Source organism: Aspergillus chevalieri, chromosome 1 (genome assembly GCF_016861735.1).
Source record: "Aspergillus chevalieri M1 DNA, chromosome 1, nearly complete sequence".
NCBI lineage: Eukaryota > Fungi > Ascomycota > Eurotiomycetes > Eurotiales > Aspergillaceae > Aspergillus > Aspergillus chevalieri.
The window spans coordinates 375,011-391,649 of NC_057362.1; the positions used below are offsets into that span (position 1 = coordinate 375,011).

The 16,639-nt window shown below is 51.5% G+C and overlaps 6 protein-coding genes across 6 annotated transcripts; 3 read left to right on the forward strand and 3 right to left on the reverse strand.

Annotated features, from left to right (window-relative positions):
* Nucleotides 1-65: 65 nt before the first annotated feature.
* On the forward strand, nucleotides 66-1,486 carry ACHE_10133S (M20 family metallopeptidase; the record flags this gene model as incomplete). The annotated part of the gene is made up of 3 exons (XM_043275887.1): nucleotides 66-580; nucleotides 681-1,070; nucleotides 1,123-1,486. 3 exons carry the CDS (start codon nucleotides 66-68, stop codon nucleotides 1,484-1,486), a joined length of 1,269 nt encoding a protein of 422 aa, XP_043131253.1.
* Nucleotides 1,487-3,138: 1,652 nt separating this feature from the next.
* Nucleotides 3,139-4,024, reverse strand: ACHE_10134A (acetate uptake transporter family protein; the record flags this gene model as incomplete). Its single annotated transcript, XM_043275898.1, has 2 exons — nucleotides 3,139-3,679; nucleotides 3,738-4,024. 2 exons carry the CDS (start codon nucleotides 4,022-4,024, stop codon nucleotides 3,139-3,141), a joined length of 828 nt encoding a protein of 275 aa, XP_043131254.1.
* A 745-nt stretch (nucleotides 4,025-4,769) lies between these two features.
* ACHE_10135S (YjgH family protein) lies at nucleotides 4,770-5,195 on the forward strand (the record flags this gene model as incomplete). Its single annotated transcript, XM_043275909.1, has 1 exon — nucleotides 4,770-5,195. The coding sequence occupies one exon, from the start codon at nucleotides 4,770-4,772 to the stop codon at nucleotides 5,193-5,195; it is 426 nt and encodes a 141-aa protein (XP_043131255.1).
* A 1,731-nt stretch (nucleotides 5,196-6,926) lies between these two features.
* On the reverse strand, nucleotides 6,927-9,235 carry ACHE_10136A (transmembrane 9 family protein; the record flags this gene model as incomplete). Its single annotated transcript, XM_043275920.1, has 4 exons — nucleotides 6,927-6,945; nucleotides 7,004-7,677; nucleotides 7,726-9,071; nucleotides 9,151-9,235. 4 exons carry the CDS (start codon nucleotides 9,233-9,235, stop codon nucleotides 6,927-6,929), a joined length of 2,124 nt encoding a protein of 707 aa, XP_043131256.1.
* A 727-nt stretch (nucleotides 9,236-9,962) lies between these two features.
* Nucleotides 9,963-11,426, reverse strand: ACHE_10137A (ubiquitin domain-containing protein DSK2; the record flags this gene model as incomplete). The annotated part of the gene is made up of 2 exons (XM_043275931.1): nucleotides 9,963-10,907; nucleotides 10,965-11,426. The coding sequence occupies 2 exons, from the start codon at nucleotides 11,424-11,426 to the stop codon at nucleotides 9,963-9,965; spliced, it is 1,407 nt and encodes a 468-aa protein (XP_043131257.1).
* A 522-nt stretch (nucleotides 11,427-11,948) lies between these two features.
* RSE1 (DDB1/RSE1 family protein) lies at nucleotides 11,949-16,024 on the forward strand (the record flags this gene model as incomplete). The annotated part of the gene is made up of 4 exons (XM_043275942.1): nucleotides 11,949-12,192; nucleotides 12,403-14,476; nucleotides 14,662-15,946; nucleotides 15,998-16,024. The coding sequence occupies 4 exons, from the start codon at nucleotides 11,949-11,951 to the stop codon at nucleotides 16,022-16,024; spliced, it is 3,630 nt and encodes a 1,209-aa protein (XP_043131258.1).
* Between the last annotated feature and the right edge of the window lie 615 nt (nucleotides 16,025-16,639).

The following is a 16,639-nucleotide window of genomic DNA, read 5'->3' on the forward strand; positions in this document are numbered from 1 at the left end:
AACATCGCAATGCTCGATTACCACACAATTCACTCAAAAATATCCTATTCACACCAACCGCAACAATGACAATCCGCTCAAGCCCCACCTCCAACGAAATCAAAACCACCATCGACTCAGCTCTCGACATCCTAACCCCCGCCCTCCGCACCCTAAACCACCACATCTACTCCAACCCCGAAACAGCATACAACGAACATCACGCCCACGACTCCATCTGCACCTTCCTCGAATCCCTCCCGACCACACACCCAACCCTCTTCCCAGATATCACCATAACGCGCCACGCCTACAGCCTGCCTACCTCCTTCGAAGCAATCGCAGGCACCGGAACGGGTGGGCGTATGGTAAACTTCAACGCGGAATACGATGCCCTACCGGGAATTGGACATGCGTGCGGGCATAATTTGATCACCACGAGTAGTGTGGCTGGGTTTCTGGGGCTTGCTGCGCTACTCAAGAAGTTCGGGGGCGAAGGAAGGGTGCAGTTGTTAGGCACGCCGGCGGAGGAGAACGGCGGTGGGAAGGCGAGGCTTGTGGAGGAAGGGGCGTATGAGGGTGTTGCGGGGTCGTTGATGGCGTGCGTCCCTTTTCCCTTTTTCCCTGTTCTTTTCTTCCCTTTGATGAGTTTCATCGAGGCTTGAATTTCACATGGTTATACTAACGAGATTGCAACGCAGCCATCCCGGTCCCAAAGAGCTCTACCCAGGCATAATCTCCGACGGCATCGCAGGCCCCCTCATGAACGCCCGCAAAGAACTCCACGTAACCTTCACGGGTGTAACCGCGCACGCCGGCGGAAACCCCTGGGACGGGGTCAATGCTCTCGACGCGCTGGTCAGCGCGTACAACAACGTGTCTGTGTTACGGCAGCAGATCAAGCCCGACGAGCGGATCCACTGTGCGTTTTTGGAGACGCCGGAGGCGGCGAATGTGGTTCCGGGGAGGACGAGGGCGTATTGGCAGGTTCGGAGCCCGAGTTTGAAGGGGTTGAATGCGTTGTTGGGGAGGGTGAGGGGGTGTATTGAGGCCGGGGGGTTGGCGACGGGGTGTGAAGTTGAGATTGTTGAGTGCGTTCCCCGTCTATCCTAAGGTATTATGTTGCATGCTAACAAAGACCAGAAAAGAGCTATACGCCGACATTAAATCCAACTCGCCGCTCTGCGCCCTCTACAAAACCCACATGGAGTCCTATAACCACACAGTCCTCCACTCGCACCCCTCGAACCAAGTCCTCACCGGATCCTCTGATATTGGAAACGTGAGTTATATCGTGCCGACGCTGCATGCTATGTTTGCGATTCCGGCGGAGGAGGGCGTGTTCATGCATCATCCGCGGTTTGCGGAGGCGGCGGGGACGGAGGGAGCATTTGGGGAGGCGGTGACTGTGGGGAGGGTGCTTGGTTTGGTGGGGTGGGCGGTTCTGAGGGATGGGGGTTTCTATGAGGGGGTTAAGGGGGCTTGGGAGGAGGCGGTTCGAGAATGAGGTGTTGCTTAGGGTTGGAATTGATAAGATGTAGATATCATTCTTTCTCAGGGACAATGCTCGTCTTTACCGAAACTTCCTATAAGTTGGAGGAAGGCAAGGCTATGGCATCCCTTACTTAGGGCAGCCATTCAGCGTGTGCGGAGTGTGACTAGTTTGCTTTGCTATTGTTGAGTTACAGAACGCCATTACAGAATACAAGGCTGGATACTTCGGAAGTTTAGTCGTAAAATTCACAACAGTAGCTACGCAAGACACAACTGATTCAAGATAAGGTGACGTACATACCGGCTAGAAACCCTAGCATGCTTGCACAATAACTAAATAGTAGTACATACCGTCCTAGACATCGCCAGTCACGTCGCGCTTACTCTTCTTTCTCAACCACTTCAGCCCCACAGCAACCGTAGGCCCAATAAGAATAAGCGTTGACACGGAATATAGCCAAACATATCGGATTGAGGATCGCTTCATTTAATGAGAGGAGGAGGATACCCAAAAGAAAAGGCGGTTATGCACTTCAGACAAAGAAGAGCCACAACAGGGATCGCGCCAGGCTTCGTTCCCCTGTTGGTACGGCGGACTAAACCCCCTTAACAGTCGAATCACATGGACTTAATCATGCATAGTACTTTGTTCATTCCAAATCCTGTCTCGGCCCACGTTTTTGCTGTCTAAAGAGTGTACTTGTACAGTGTCCTCCAAGGCAGGTCTCGGAATAAACCGAGATCCTACCAAGGGAATTGATAGTAGAAATGACAGAAGTTAGACAGGTCAGGTCGGTCCTCCTGCCCGTTGCGCTGGGATTTTCAAGAGAGACCAGCTGCAAATCAATATGCTTGGTCCTTAATGCAGTAACACACCACGGCCTTACTTCATACTGCCAATTGCTTTTGTCGTTCAACATGCGGTCCAGACAATTGGTTACTCCCAACACACCAACAGATAGAGCGATGGCATGATTGGGGAAGATAAGAGTCGAGTTCGAAATGCTCAGGATTGCGACACGGTTCGGGGCTGAACTCAGTCTCGCGCTTCTCACTTAGCGATTTTTAACAGGGTCTCAGGGTCTGCTTCCGGAAAGGCATTGGTTGCCTTCTGTCCAATGCCGGGCAATCACTTTTGTTGATGCGCTTCGCACCCTTCGTATTTCCATATCGTTGGTTTTGTTGTTGGCGGGGTGACAGATGGGTATGCTATATTTGGCAGTGTAAGATCTATTGGAGGGTTTAGTTGCCACAGGATCTGGCGCGTAGCAGAGGATGTTGCTTCATCCGCTGCATGGGACGAATTACGGCAGCGCCAGTCTTCAAGGGGCACCTTTGCATGGGTTGTTGATTTGAACACGAAGAGCGCTGCATCGCAGGTTTGAGATCGAATCATAGTGTCCATTCATTGGGAAGCATAGTTCGCTTAGAAGCAGATAGATTTTGTTTAAGACTAATGCAAAGTATTTGAGAAAGAAGGAAGGAAAAGAGCCTAACTATTCCGTGCTTTAGCTGGGACATACAAGTTGCTTCCCTCCCGAGTAATCGGATTATTCCAGGCCGGTCTCTACCGTTGCTCAACTGCAACCCTGCACTGCCGTCGGATGCAATGCCAATGTGTAATAACCGCAGCTTTCTGACCGCAAGCATCCATGGGCGCCTCACTTAGCCAACCGGGATTTCACCCAAAGGAAACCTGACAAACGTAGTCTCCGGCAACATAAGCCCCGAAGCGCTCGCGTAAAACGCAAAAAAAGCACAAATAACCGTAAACGCGCCGCCAGCTTTATTAGTCCTCAAGCTAGCAGTAGGATGCTCCGTAGCCAAGAAGTTCGCCAAACTGAGGAAGAAAAATGCCAGCGTCAGGAAGAAAAACACCAACAGGATTGCCGCGTTCGTCCGTAAAGCCGCGATTAAGAACAATAGTGTCAGGAAGCACCACAGTATTAGGAATATTCCTAGGGCAAACGTGTATGCCCTATGGTCACCTTTGTAGGCGGCTTCGATGCCGAGGTAGGGCAGGAGGAACATGGCGTAGCTGAGCCAGAAGGCGCCGTAGGAGCAGTGGACTGTTGAACCGAAGGTGTTTCCGACGCGGAATTCGAGGATTCCTGCAATTAACTGGGCTGTACCGCCAAAGAAGACTGCGAGACCGAAGATTGCTTGGTTGGGACCGACGTTTCCTTGAGGATTGGAATGCGGGAGTCTGCTCAATTAGCACCGCCCCTACCAACGACAAGCTATGTACAGGGAGGAAGACGTACCCAGCACCACACTCATACAGCCCCAGTGCAAAAGTCGTAAGCGCGAAAGAAAGCAAACCCAATGGACCCGGGTTAGCCAATTTCATGTACTGGGGCGCCGGGACCTGCGACACCAGCGCTCCATGGCGGGAGGACTGGGTCGGATGTAGATTCGCGGGTCCATAAGCTTGTTGTCCCCTGTTCTGCTCTTTCAATTCGGCGGGTATTTGGCTATCTGGGCCCGGGGGGATGTTGGTTGAAGGTGAAGGGATGTTGGGTGGAGAGGAGGGGCCTGGGTTATCGGCCATTGTGTTTGGAGTGCCGGGGTGTTTGCAATTGATACTTTAGGAATCGAAAGTAGGGAACAGCTGGGTATACTTAAATATGACAAAACTATACTATGTCATATCCATACTCCTGGTCTGATATCATCGTACCCTCAAGTGAGTTTCACCCAAACTCTGAGACCAACAGTGCATTTCAGTGGCTCTGGCCAGAGCACCATGAATCAATGACTTTCTGTTGAATGCCGAACCGTTCGCCGAATTACAAAACAACAGGTTTGGAACATGTAGATCAAAGATCGACTTGGCTTGGCCCAGCGCAGCGGAACATGCGGGAGGGGACGGAAGGGCGGAGATAAGGTGACAGCGACGTTGACAGATGACAGGAGATGATACGGTTAGAAGAAGCAAATGGATATCCTCACAGATAATCTGCTCTGGAAAACTGAGATAATATCTCTTAAGACCTCTGTACTCTGCACATTTGCACCCTGGATGTCTGAACTCGAAGTCAGCAACCATGCATGATGAATTGTTGGAGATCTAATTTCTACTGAGCCACATATCGCGGAGCCTTTTGGTCAATTGACCCAGGTTAATATAGTGAATGAATAACGATGAGTTGAATTGAATTGGCGCATAAGAACAGGCATTACAATAAGTGCAATGACTCACTACCTTCTTCCGACGACTACTCGAGTAAGATCCCTCTTAAAGCACTGCATTCCTCAGAATCTACATGTTCCATCTTCCTCCCTTCTACAGCAAAATGCCCTCCTCAAAGGAATTGCACGCAACAACCTCCCCCTTCGAAGATAAATTCGGCTACTACCGTGCCGTCCGCCATGGCTCCAGTATCTTCGTCTCCGGAACTACAGCCGTCGATCCATACTCTCCACCTTCGGCACCTCAAATCTTCTATCCTGGAGATGCGCGACAACAAACACGTGTGGCGCGGAATGAGTGCATCAAAGCCGTTCAAGCTCTGGGAGGCCAGGGAGCGGAGAGCGTCGTGCGGGTGAGGATGTTTGTGGCGCATCACGAGGACTGCGGACCCGTTGGTGAAGGGTTCAGGGAAGTACTAGGGAAGGATAGCGGAGAGCAAGTTGGGACTGCGGCGACAATGGTTGTTGTGGGTGGATTTGTGGATGAGGGGATGTTGGTTGAGGTTGAGGTTGATGCGGTTGCTGAGTAGCATTTGAGGTTATCTATTCTTGGATCTGAGCAGATCAAGCTAGTTATATTATAGCTAGCTGGTCTAAGGACCGGGGTTTAGCATTTCTGGGGGTTCATTCCAGTCTTGTATAATATGTGACGTGCTCCAGGCAGACCACCAGCTGACCATTGACGCTACCGTTGGCATGTCCGTTCCAGTTGACTATTATCACGACCTGAACATACAGTCTGCCGCCTCACACCCAGATCTCATCATCGTACTCGACCATCTCGTAATAAGACTCCGAGCTGGCACTTTCCAAAACGACTGGAGGGAGCAGGAGGTCATGGGGCGGAAGCACATGTCAGGAATCTTCTTCAACTCGGTGAAATCTTCCCGGTAGAATCTCCGGACGCTGTAATCATTTGAATTGGTCTTTGCACAGCCCAAAGATTGGAGTGAATACATAGTTCCACTTACCAGGACCTCCTTCAACTCGAGCTTGTGCATACTCATAGTTCGTTTTTCACATCCTATGACGCGCTTCCAATAGAATGTCTGGGAAATTAGTTTCGATAGCAGCTATCGATAACGTTTGGCATTCGAATGGTAAAGTTATTGGGATGCTGTATTGTCTTCATTATGTTTGATGCCATATTCGATAACACTATTGAAAGACTCAGCCAATTCATCGATCACCATTTCCATAGAAGTGCGTCGAGACTACAAGGCGAGCCAGATTCCTAGGCATTATGTGCCTTCACAGGGCGCCTTCGACGGTGGTCCGTCCTCAAAGATGTAGCATGTAATGTTGTAATGCAGTTACTCATAAAAAGACATCAGTGATGGTGATATGTTAAGCTATTGGTCAAATTATAGACGAGAGAAGCCTCATCGATAATCTCAACGTTGCGTGTAGTCTATCCATCTTCTACGTCGTTCTTGATGAGTTATCGGAAACAACGAGACATTGCCATACGATCCTGAGTGTCTGGGAATATTTGACGATCACTGCACAGTCTTCCCCTGTACAGCCCGTCAGCTACCAGATCAAACCTGTAACCTAACCTTCACGCAATCTGAGCATCTTACCCAAGAGAGCAAGGACAGGACTCTGGAGCGATGGAATGGTCGATCTTTAGCTAGTCCTGCTAATCGTTTCACGGGTATATCGGTTGGAGTCTCTTTGCCTGTATCGAGTTTTAGGCGGTATTAATTGGTGGTCCTACATCTAGAGACCAGACGCACAAACTGGGGTGATAGTTGGTAGCAGATTCCTCACTGGCATCTGCCACGATTTCTGTCTGTAAACAAATTGTGGCTCATTCCAGTTTTGCTTCCAGTGGAATATGGTGAAAACCTGACTGACCGGCTTGCTCTGTAGTGATTCTCATAGGTGAAAAATATTCTTAGTGAGCAGAAGCAGATGATTCACAGGATACATCATGGCATTGATGAAGCCATGTGGGAATGAGAGGAACGGAGGTTTAAAGGACATCCTGACGGGAGGGAGATGACGATGGCTAGCAAAGTATTATGGTAGGAAAGCATGGTCTCGAGCAATTCACGTCCTGGAACTCCTGTACTCTACAAGTAAATACATCCTAGCATTCATATAGGAGATGAGTCTATCGCAAGGAAACACGATCAATCAATGCTAATGACATTTTCCGGTCAGCTTGACAAGCAAAGTGATATGCAGCATAAAGTAATAATGCAATCTATTGGACTATAATGACTTTATACTCGACCCGTATCGCACCAGGCCACTCAATCAACCTTAACAGAACTATTCCAACGAGTTAGCTTCTCTCCACATATAGATCACCTCGAGGCAGAAAACTCACCTATAAATCCTCTTAACAAAGGCATAAGCCGTCAAAAACCCAACCGTCCCCGTCAACAGCCCATAAACCGCACACGCCAGGAAACTATAACTGAAAAACAACAACCCCGACACGAACCCTGTCACGTTCAGTTTGAATAGGTAATACCAGATGCAGTACGCAAAGATCCAGAACGCGCTGCTGCCGCCGGTCAAGAAACTCTGCCACCACCAGTGGTGGTTCTCAGCGCAGAGTTGTGAGTACGTGGCGATGATGGTTACTTCGGCGATTGTGACAAGGAGGATTAGGGAGACGGAGCTTAGGAAGCCGAAGACGTAGTAGTAACCGGATTTGTCTTGCCAGAGGTTGCGGAAGAGGAAGAGGAGTTCGATAAAGAGGACGGCGAAGGGGATTAGGCCTGTTAGGAGGGTGCCGGAGACGCTACGCAGGTACCAGGGCTGGATGGGGACTTGGCGCGCGATTGAGGTAGTTTTGGTTGGGTGCTCCCAGGGTGAGGCGCGGACGTAGCCTAGCCAGTTGCCGAGGTAGACCAGGGGTACTTGGATGAGGAGCCATAGGGCTACTAGGCTAACTAGCGTCCCGAATGGAATGGCTGTGCTGGAGGCTTGAGCCCAGGTAAACAAGTTCAGAATGAATACGAGGGAAAAGGTCAACCCGGGGAAGAGAAGTGCGGTCTAAAAGGTTAGCGAAGAACAAGAGAACAAAACGGGGAAGCAACGTACAATTAAAGTATTCCTGCGCCAGTTCGAACCACCAAAGGTCTTGTACAGTCTCCCAGAGAAGTAACCGGAGAAGAGCCCCGCAAAGATGAACAGGCCCATGCCAACACTAACGAATCCACCTCGGAAGCTAGGGTTTAAGATACCCAAGCAACTGAGCAGAAGCAATCCCGAGACCACGAACATGAGCTGCATTCCCGAGCCAACTAGAGGTGCAAGCAGCCCACTATATTCAGGCACGCGGAAAACATCCCCGTGAAGAAGCTTCCATCCGCTCACGTCCTCGATAGATTCGTCGTCATCAGAACCAGCATCGGCATCACGTTCAACATCTGTTCCTTGCTCTAAGAGTCCTTCGCCCTGGATTTTACCTTTGGAACTACCAAGTTTGATCTTTGTGTCGTCCATCGCTCCATCTCCGCGGCCCTTGATGTCGCCCTGAATAGTCCGGCTCCAGATCACATACACCGCAACACCAAGGACACCAGAGATGGTCAATGAGTTGAGAATGGCCAGCCAATGAGTCGTCGAGCCTTCTTCCTGGTTGTTGAAATAGAGCTCCCACCGATTATTCCAGTCGACGCCGTTCTCTTCCCTGAAGTAGACCGAGTAGGTATACGGTATCTTCAGTGTCGCGCCGTCTTCCAAATCCTCATCGTATTCAGGAAGATACGACGATCCGGGGTACTTCTCCTTCAACTTCGACAAGTTCGGCGGAATGTTCAGTTCGAATCCAGCGTGGGGATCATGAACTTGCTTCGGACATCCACTCTCCTCATGATCGCTAGCCGTAATACTCTTCGGATAGACCTCGAACCCAACAATAACCTTCCCCTGTCCATCAGAAGCCTGCCTCCAACGAATCACAATAGTAACGTGGTTATTCAGGAAATATCTCCGCTTGCCATCCTCCGGTGAAATCTCCTGGTACCCAAGCTTAAACCCTGTAGAATAATACTTTCGACTCCGATCGACAGTAACGAAGCTCGTAGCTCCAGGCAAGTTATCCGCAATCCACTCCGCGACGTATCCATCCCTGATAAGCTCACGGCCCCATTGGACGTCTTTCCGCCCGACCTCCTGCGTACAGAGCGGTTGGCACTCAACGTTCCTGCCCATCGCCAGTTCGAAATCAGACGTCATAATCCGGTCTCCGCGTAGAATTTCGCCCAAGTTTAACGAGATACTCTGTCCGGAGCCGAAGGGGGAGCCGCCGTGTGTGCGCCCACTCGGGGGGCAGACGAAGGGGAGGTCGAAGTAGGCATATTGGAGTTGTGTAAAGTCGGAGAAGATCTTGTTCACGAGAAGCGGGATGCTGTCGCCGTCGTTATACCGATTGATCGAGTAGCCTGTATCGCAGAGAGAGAAACGTCGTTAGTCGAGTGGTGCCCGCGGTGCGACTGCCGGCACAGGGCGAGGTAAGCTTACCGGGGATGTAGAATGCGCGGCAGTAAGAGGCAAGCAGCAGCCACAGCGTCCACTGCCAGGGACGCAAGAAGCATTTCAACGCCATCGTGTGTGTAGCGGAAGGGGGAGAACTCTACCCACGCTACAGACACTCATGCGCGGGTGGGTGGTTTGCAATGACGAAGTTGGTTCGACGTGGCGGAATCCGAAACAGGGACGATCAATACGCGGCCTTAGGGAGCAGAAGCAGCACCCTTAACTAGAGACCACTATAGATCTGATATAGTGCAATATAGTTAGTAGTTAGAATTATTGAGGAAAGGCTCTAAGATAATTAATTTAAGAAAAAAAGACCGAGATCAACGAGAATGATTGTCGAAGCACTGTCGAAGTACGGAGTAGTGACGATCGCACCGGTCCAGAATGCGACAATCCGATTAACAGTTCCAGAACGAGCGAAATCGGCAATCGAGTGCCTACAAGAGAAGAAAAAGACACAATAAACAGTGTCGAGAAAGGCTGGAAAAGGGAAAGAAGCAGAATGCGGCTTGTTGTTATATATATCTTTCCGCTTGCGGGTTCGGATAGCCCCATTCCAGTCTCAGGTTGAGTGTTGTCATTAGGGCAGTCCACAGCGCAAAAACGTATTGAAAGTGTAGTATTATCGGACACAATTGCTATTGTTCTGATACGTTCACCATCCCATGAATCGAAGAATACAGGCAAAAAAATAAAAAAAAATAATAAACTAGCTCAACTAGTTCACAGGGAGGATAATGGAAACAACACCGCCAAACCGGATAAGATGCAGCATGAAGAGAATCAGAGTACGCTTACGAAGGATTGCTCAACAGATATTCCACAGCGCCTTGGACGCTCCCACCCGCACGGCGCAGGGCCTCCACGTTCCTCTCAAATTCAAAGAATCCCATCTCATTCAACTGATGAAGCTGTTGCTCATATCGCTCCTCAGGTGGCCGGTTGTCCGGGGGGGCAGCAGCAGCACCAAGTCCGCCGCCTCCCAACAGAGCCGCCAAGGAATTGAGGTCCGGACCACCGGCACCTCCTTGTCCTCCCATCGCTTGCATCATCTGCGACATCATGGCCGGATCTCGAAGAAAAGGGTTTTGCTGCGGGTTGAATGGGTTGACGCCACCCTGGCCTTGCGGTCCTCCAAACATGGCTGGGTTCATCAGGAAACTGAACGGGTTCTGTGCATTCTGCTGGTTCTGTCCTTCTCCGGTAGTGGTATCAGCCGCAGAAGCACTTCCTGTCGCTCTCTGAGCGGAAGCCGGCTGGTCTCCGCCTGCTGTCGTCGCTCCCGCAGAAGGGTTCGCGCCCATGTTGGGGTTAGTGCCAAAAAGAGCCGCGAAGGGATTTCCTGCGCCCAAACCGGCGGGCATGAAGGGGTTAAAAGCAGGCGGAGGCGCAGCACCGTCGTTGTTTTGTGTGCTTTCAGGTCCCCGGTTCTCTTCCGGCGTTGTGTTGGTGACACCCGGAGCGGGGAACGCGCCGCCACCACCACCGGGTCTGCCAAGTCCAAGCGATCTCTGCATCTGCATCATCTGACGAATCGAGCCCGGGTCGGTCAACATGCGGCGGAATTCGGGACTCTGCATCATCTGGCGAGCGGCGGGACCCATGTCGCGCAACATGGGGTTTTGCTGAATCATCATATCGATCATTGCAGGGTTCTGAAGGGCTTCGTTGAGGGAGGACTGGACTTGAGGGTTCTCGAGCATGTTAAGCATGCTGTCTTCATCCGGAGGAGGGCCCATCTAATGACAGTGTCGTTAGCATAGACAACCATAATACGGGTACTGAGAATGACATACCCCGCCATCAGGACCAAACATCCCTGCACCAGGCAATTGTGCAAATCCAGCATATCTAGCACCTGTTAAGCCGGCCAGAGGATTGTTCCCTGTGCCAGCTGCGAGATTTGTGGGAACACCAGCAGCAGTCGATGCAGCGGCAGCATCAGTGGGCGCAGAGGTCGATGCGCTTGGCGCAGGAGGGTTTTGGCGCTGGTTGCTGGCTGCGCTTTTCACCATATGAACAGTGTGACCCTCCTTGATCTTGTAGGTGGCCAGTGTCTCATTGTCCTTGAGCACTCGGCCGGAGTAGATTAAGCGCTGACGGTCCGCCGGGGTATCCGCGTATTCCGAAGTTGACAGCTTCTCCTTTAACTGCGAAACTTGTGTCGAGAGAGGAAGAGTAAGTGTGAATTTAGCTTCAGCGGCCTTGATGTGGAAGGTGACGGGCGTCTCGTCCGCCGTTGCGCTATCATCAGCCATGATGCGGGGCGAGGTCAGAGAGGTAGTAAATTGAAGGAATGAGCAAAGATAGAGGTATTAAAGGAGTATGTCTGAAAGGGACCAAGTAGAGATAGCAGTATCCACAGATTGACTAACAGTCGATGTGAGAAAGAGGAATGACGCTGTTCAACGGTTCTGATCAAGTCATCTACAGAAGGTGGCAGAATCCCATGGTCCGCCTTTGCGGTGGGCGCAGTGGCCACTCGTGCAGTTTGGTGCAAAAAGTGCAAACGCACCAATTCTCGCACAGCTCCCGAATTTTCCACCTCAATTTGATTCTGTCCTTTGCTTCCTCACCCCAACCACTCCTTCCCCCCATTATCTTCTGTGAGGACTACTCGGTCCTGAGAGTCCTCTTTCCCTTCTCATTTGCCGGCAGCAATGGGATTGATTTCATTCTAGTGTCGATTTTGACTGCAATCGCGTCGTAACCTACCGCGTTTGGTGTGTTCAGGATTGGGAAGAGACAACACGAAGCTCTGAGCTCTCACATCGCCCATCATGGCTACCACGTCGCATATGTTTATGTACTCTTTGACGATCCAGCCCCCGACTGCGATCACCCAAGCCATTCTAGGTCAGTTTGCTGGGACCAAGGAGCAGCAGATTGTCACGGCCTCGGGCTCGAAGTTGACGATTCACCGTCCCGACCCTACCCAGGGCAAGATCACTCCGCTTTATACACAGGATGTCTTTGGGATCATTCGGACCTTGGCTGCGTTCCGATTGGCCGGAAGTTCTAAAGGTATGTATTTGTCGCATTATCTCACCTACCCTTCAAATTTCAAAAGAGCAACTTAGTGATTCGTCAAGCTTCCGCGGGCAGCACGATCCCCGTCTAGCGAACTGCGCTTCTCCCCTCTCCGGGAAAATGTGGGACGTGCTCCGGTCGGCGACGTTGACGCTGGGTGCCCTTGGTCGTTGAACGTGTGCTGAACAAACATGATGTTTATAGATTATATCATCATTGGCTCTGATTCGGGCCGCATCACAATCATTGAATATGTGCCATCGCAAAATCGGTTTAGCCGGATCCATCTCGAAACCTTTGGCAAGTCGGGCGTCCGGCGTGTTGTCCCGGGTCAGTATCTGGTGGCCGATCCGAAGGGTAGAGCGTGCATGATCGCTTCCGTGGAGAAGAACAAGCTGGTCTATGTGTTGAATCGGAACTCGCAGGCCGAGCTGACGATTTCTTCGCCACTCGAAGCCCACAAGCCACAGACGTTGGTCTTCGCGATGGTGGCATTAGACGTCGGGTATGAAAACCCCGTCTTTGCGGCTCTCGAGATGGACTATGGCGAGTCGGATCAGGATCCGACAGGCCAGGCATACGAAGAGGCTGAAAAGTCTTTAGTATACTACGAGCTCGATTTGGGGTTGAACCATGTTGTTCGCAAGTGGTCGGACCCAGTTGATCGGACGGCAAACATGCTCTTCCAGGTGCCCGGAGGGGCGGATGGTCCCAGTGGTGTGCTGGTATGCGGAGAAGATAACATTACCTACCGACACTCGAACCAGGATGCGTTCAGAGTCCCCATTCCCCGTCGCTCAGGCCCTACCGAAAACCCAGAGCGCAAGCGTACGATCACGGCCGGTGTGATGCACAAAATGAGAGGCGCGTTCTTCTTCCTTTTGCAGTCCGAAGACGGCGATCTTTTCAAGGTCACGATCGACATGGTGGAAGACGACAATGGTCAGCTCACCGGCGAAGTGAAGAGGTTGAAGATCAAATACTTTGACACCGTTCCGCTTGCTTCCCATCTGTTGATCCTCAAGAGCGGCTTCCTTTACGTTGCTAGCGAATCCGGAAATCACCAATTTTACCAGTTCGAAAAATTGGGTGATGATGACGAGGAGATGGAGTTTACCAGTGACTCGTTCCCGGCAGATCCCACCATTCCGTACGAGCCAGTCTACTTTAACCTCAGGGGTGCGGAGAATCTCAATCTTGTGGATTCTATCAACTCTCTGAATCCGCTGATCGACAGCAAAGTCATCAACATGTTTGAGGACGACGCACCACAAATCTACGCAGTGTGCGGAACTGGAGGGCACAGCAGCTTTAGAACGCTGAAGCATGGATTGGAAGTTTCGGAGATCGTCGAGTCGGAGCTCCCTAGTGTCCCGTCGGCCGTCTGGACGACAAAGCTTACTCGAACGGACGAGTTCGATGCCTACATTATTCTCTCATTCGCCAACGGTACCTTGGTTTTGAGTATTGGTGAAACCGTGGAGGAAGTTACGGATACCGGGTTCCTTTCCACGGCACCTACGCTGGCGGTTCAACAGCTTGGCGAGGACTCGTTGATTCAGATCCACCCTCGAGGCATTCGTCACATTCTCGCGGACCGACGGGTGAACGAATGGCCTGCCCCGCAGCATCGGTCGATCGTGGCAGCCGCGACCAATGAGCGCCAGGTCGCTGTGGCGTTGAGCTCCGGCGAGATTGTCTACTTCGAGATGGATGTCGATGGAACTCTCGCTGAATACGATGAGAGACGGCAAATGTCTGGTACCGTCACGGCTCTCAGCTTGGGCGAGGTTCCCGAAGGTCGTGTTCGCAGCTCGTTTTTGGCAGTCGGGTGTGACGACTCGACAGTCCGCATTTTGAGTTTGGACCCTGACTCGACGTTGGAAAACAAGTCTGTGCAGGCGTTGACTTCCGCTCCGTCCGCGTTGAATATCATGTCCATGGCTGACTCGAGTTCGGGTGGTACTACTCTGTATTTGCACATTGGTCTGTACTCTGGTGTCTATCTTCGGACCGTCCTGGACGAGGTGACGGGAGAGCTTTCTGACACTCGGACACGGTTCCTTGGTGTCAAGCCGGTTAAGCTGTTCCGCGTTTCTGTCAAGGGCCAGACAGCTGTTCTAGCTCTGAGCTCCCGGCCATGGCTGGGGTACTCCGAAATCCAGACGAAGGGTTTCATGCTCACTCCTCTGGACTATGTTGGTCTTGAGTGGGGATGGAACTTTTCCAGCGAGCAGTGTGTAGAGGGAATGGTCGGTATTCAGGGCCAAAACTTAAGGTACGTATTTTTTTTTTTTCCTTCGTCTTTTCCTATCCATCCGTCGATCTATGATGAAAAAAGTACTCCGAAAGGCCCATGTGGATTTTTATAGCCTTTTAATCTCCAATTGTTCCTGCTGAGATCGACCTCACAGCTACTTGTTTACAGATGATTTGTTCGGGATAAATGCTAATTACAAACAGGATCTTCTCTATTGAACGCCTGGACAACAACATGCTGCAAGAGTCGATCCCTCTCACATACACCCCCAGACGCTTCTTGAAGCACCCCGAGCAACCGCTGTTCTACGTCATCGAATCGGACAACAACACACTGGCAGCAGCGACCAAACAACGGTTGGTGGAAGATGCACAGTCGCGTGATGCCGATGTGTCGGTCCCACCGCCGGAGGATTTTGGACACCCCCGTGCCACAGGACACTGGGCGTCATGCGTCCAAGTGGTCGACCCGGTGGTAACCAAGTCTGTGATCTCGAGCATCGACCTCGAGGACAATGAAGCTGCTGTCAGTATTGCCGCGGTCCCATTTACAAGCCAGGACGATGAGACGTTCCTTGTGGTGGGTACTGCTAAGGACATGTCGGTCAGCCCGCCGTCATCGTCTGGTGGCTACATCCACATTTACCGTTTCCAGGAAGATGGACGGGAGCTGGAGTTTATCCACAAGACCAAGGTTGAGGAGCCGCCGCTAGCGCTTCTTTCATTCCAAGGCCGTCTGGCTGCGGGTATCGGCCCGGTTCTCCGGATCTACGATCTGGGTATGAAGCAACTGCTCCGAAAATGTCAGGCGCCGGTTGTTCCGAAGATGATTGTCGATCTGCAGACACAAGGAAGTCGTATTGTGGTCAGCGACATTCGCGAGAGTGTAACGTACGTTGTGTACAAGTACCAGGAGAACGTTCTCATTCCGTTTGTGGATGACTCCGTGCCACGATGGACCACGGCAACGACCATGGTGGACTACGAGACGACAGCAGGCGGAGACAAGTTCGGCAACATTTGGCTGGTGCGGTGTCCCAGGAAGACGTCAGATGAATCAGACGAAGACGGTTCCGGGGCGCATCTGCTGCACGAGCGCGGGTACCTGCATGGTACAGCCAACCGTTTAGAGCTGATGGTGCACGTGTACAGCCAAGACATCCCGACCAGCCTGCAGCGCTCGCAGCTGGTGGCCGGTGGCCGGGACATTCTGGTATGGACCGGGTTCCAGGGAACAATCGGGATGTTGGTGCCGTTCATCAGCCGGGAGGACGTTGACTTCTTCCAGAGTCTGGAGATGCAGCTGGCCGCGCAGGATGCACCGCTGGCGGGACGAGACCACTTGATCTACCGGAGCTACTACGCGCCGGCGAAGGGCGTTATTGATGGGGACCTGTGCGAGCGGTATTTCTTATTGCCTAATGACATGAAGATGATGATAGCGGCGGAACTGGATCGGTCGGTCAGGGAGATCGAGCGGAAGATATCGGTGAGCACCGCACCAAGCCCAAAGTACAAAGTACGAAGCTAACAAGAACAGGATATGCGGACGCGGGTCGCGTACTAGTAGATACCCGTATAATACATTTAATTCAATCAGTCCTTCTGTTCTGTTCTGCGTAGTTACGAGTCTCTTGCCTCGCTCGGCCCTCTGTGTCCATCAGAAGATCTAGAGCTGGATGCCTGCATACTTAACCATAAGTGACAGGTATGAGACGAGAGAAAACCGACGATCTTTGAGTACGATTTAGTCCGAACACCACGGATTCGATCGTAATTAATCCGTCGAGACATAATAGAGAGTATGCCCAGGGGTAGTGACCAGTCTATAGCCGATAGTGATCAATAGAACGTGCATCATCCCATATCTCCTTGCTTTTTCGAAAACATTCCACTGCTGGCATCCCCTGTGTCAGATGGATGTTGTCAGTCTGGCCATATATGACATGATCGCCGTCGAAATTTTCACTTATTTCCCATTTAATTTCACAAAGAAAATCGCCAGACCGAGTCGGCTACGGTCGGAAAATTCTGGATCGGGCCCGGGATACAATCGGTTATTGTCGTCGGTCCAGTAGACTAGTCTAGTCTCGGTGACGAGTACCGAGTATCCAAGAATGCAAGATGCAAAACCCATAGAAACACCACGACCGCCACGGCCAATGCAGAGTGCATCGCACAC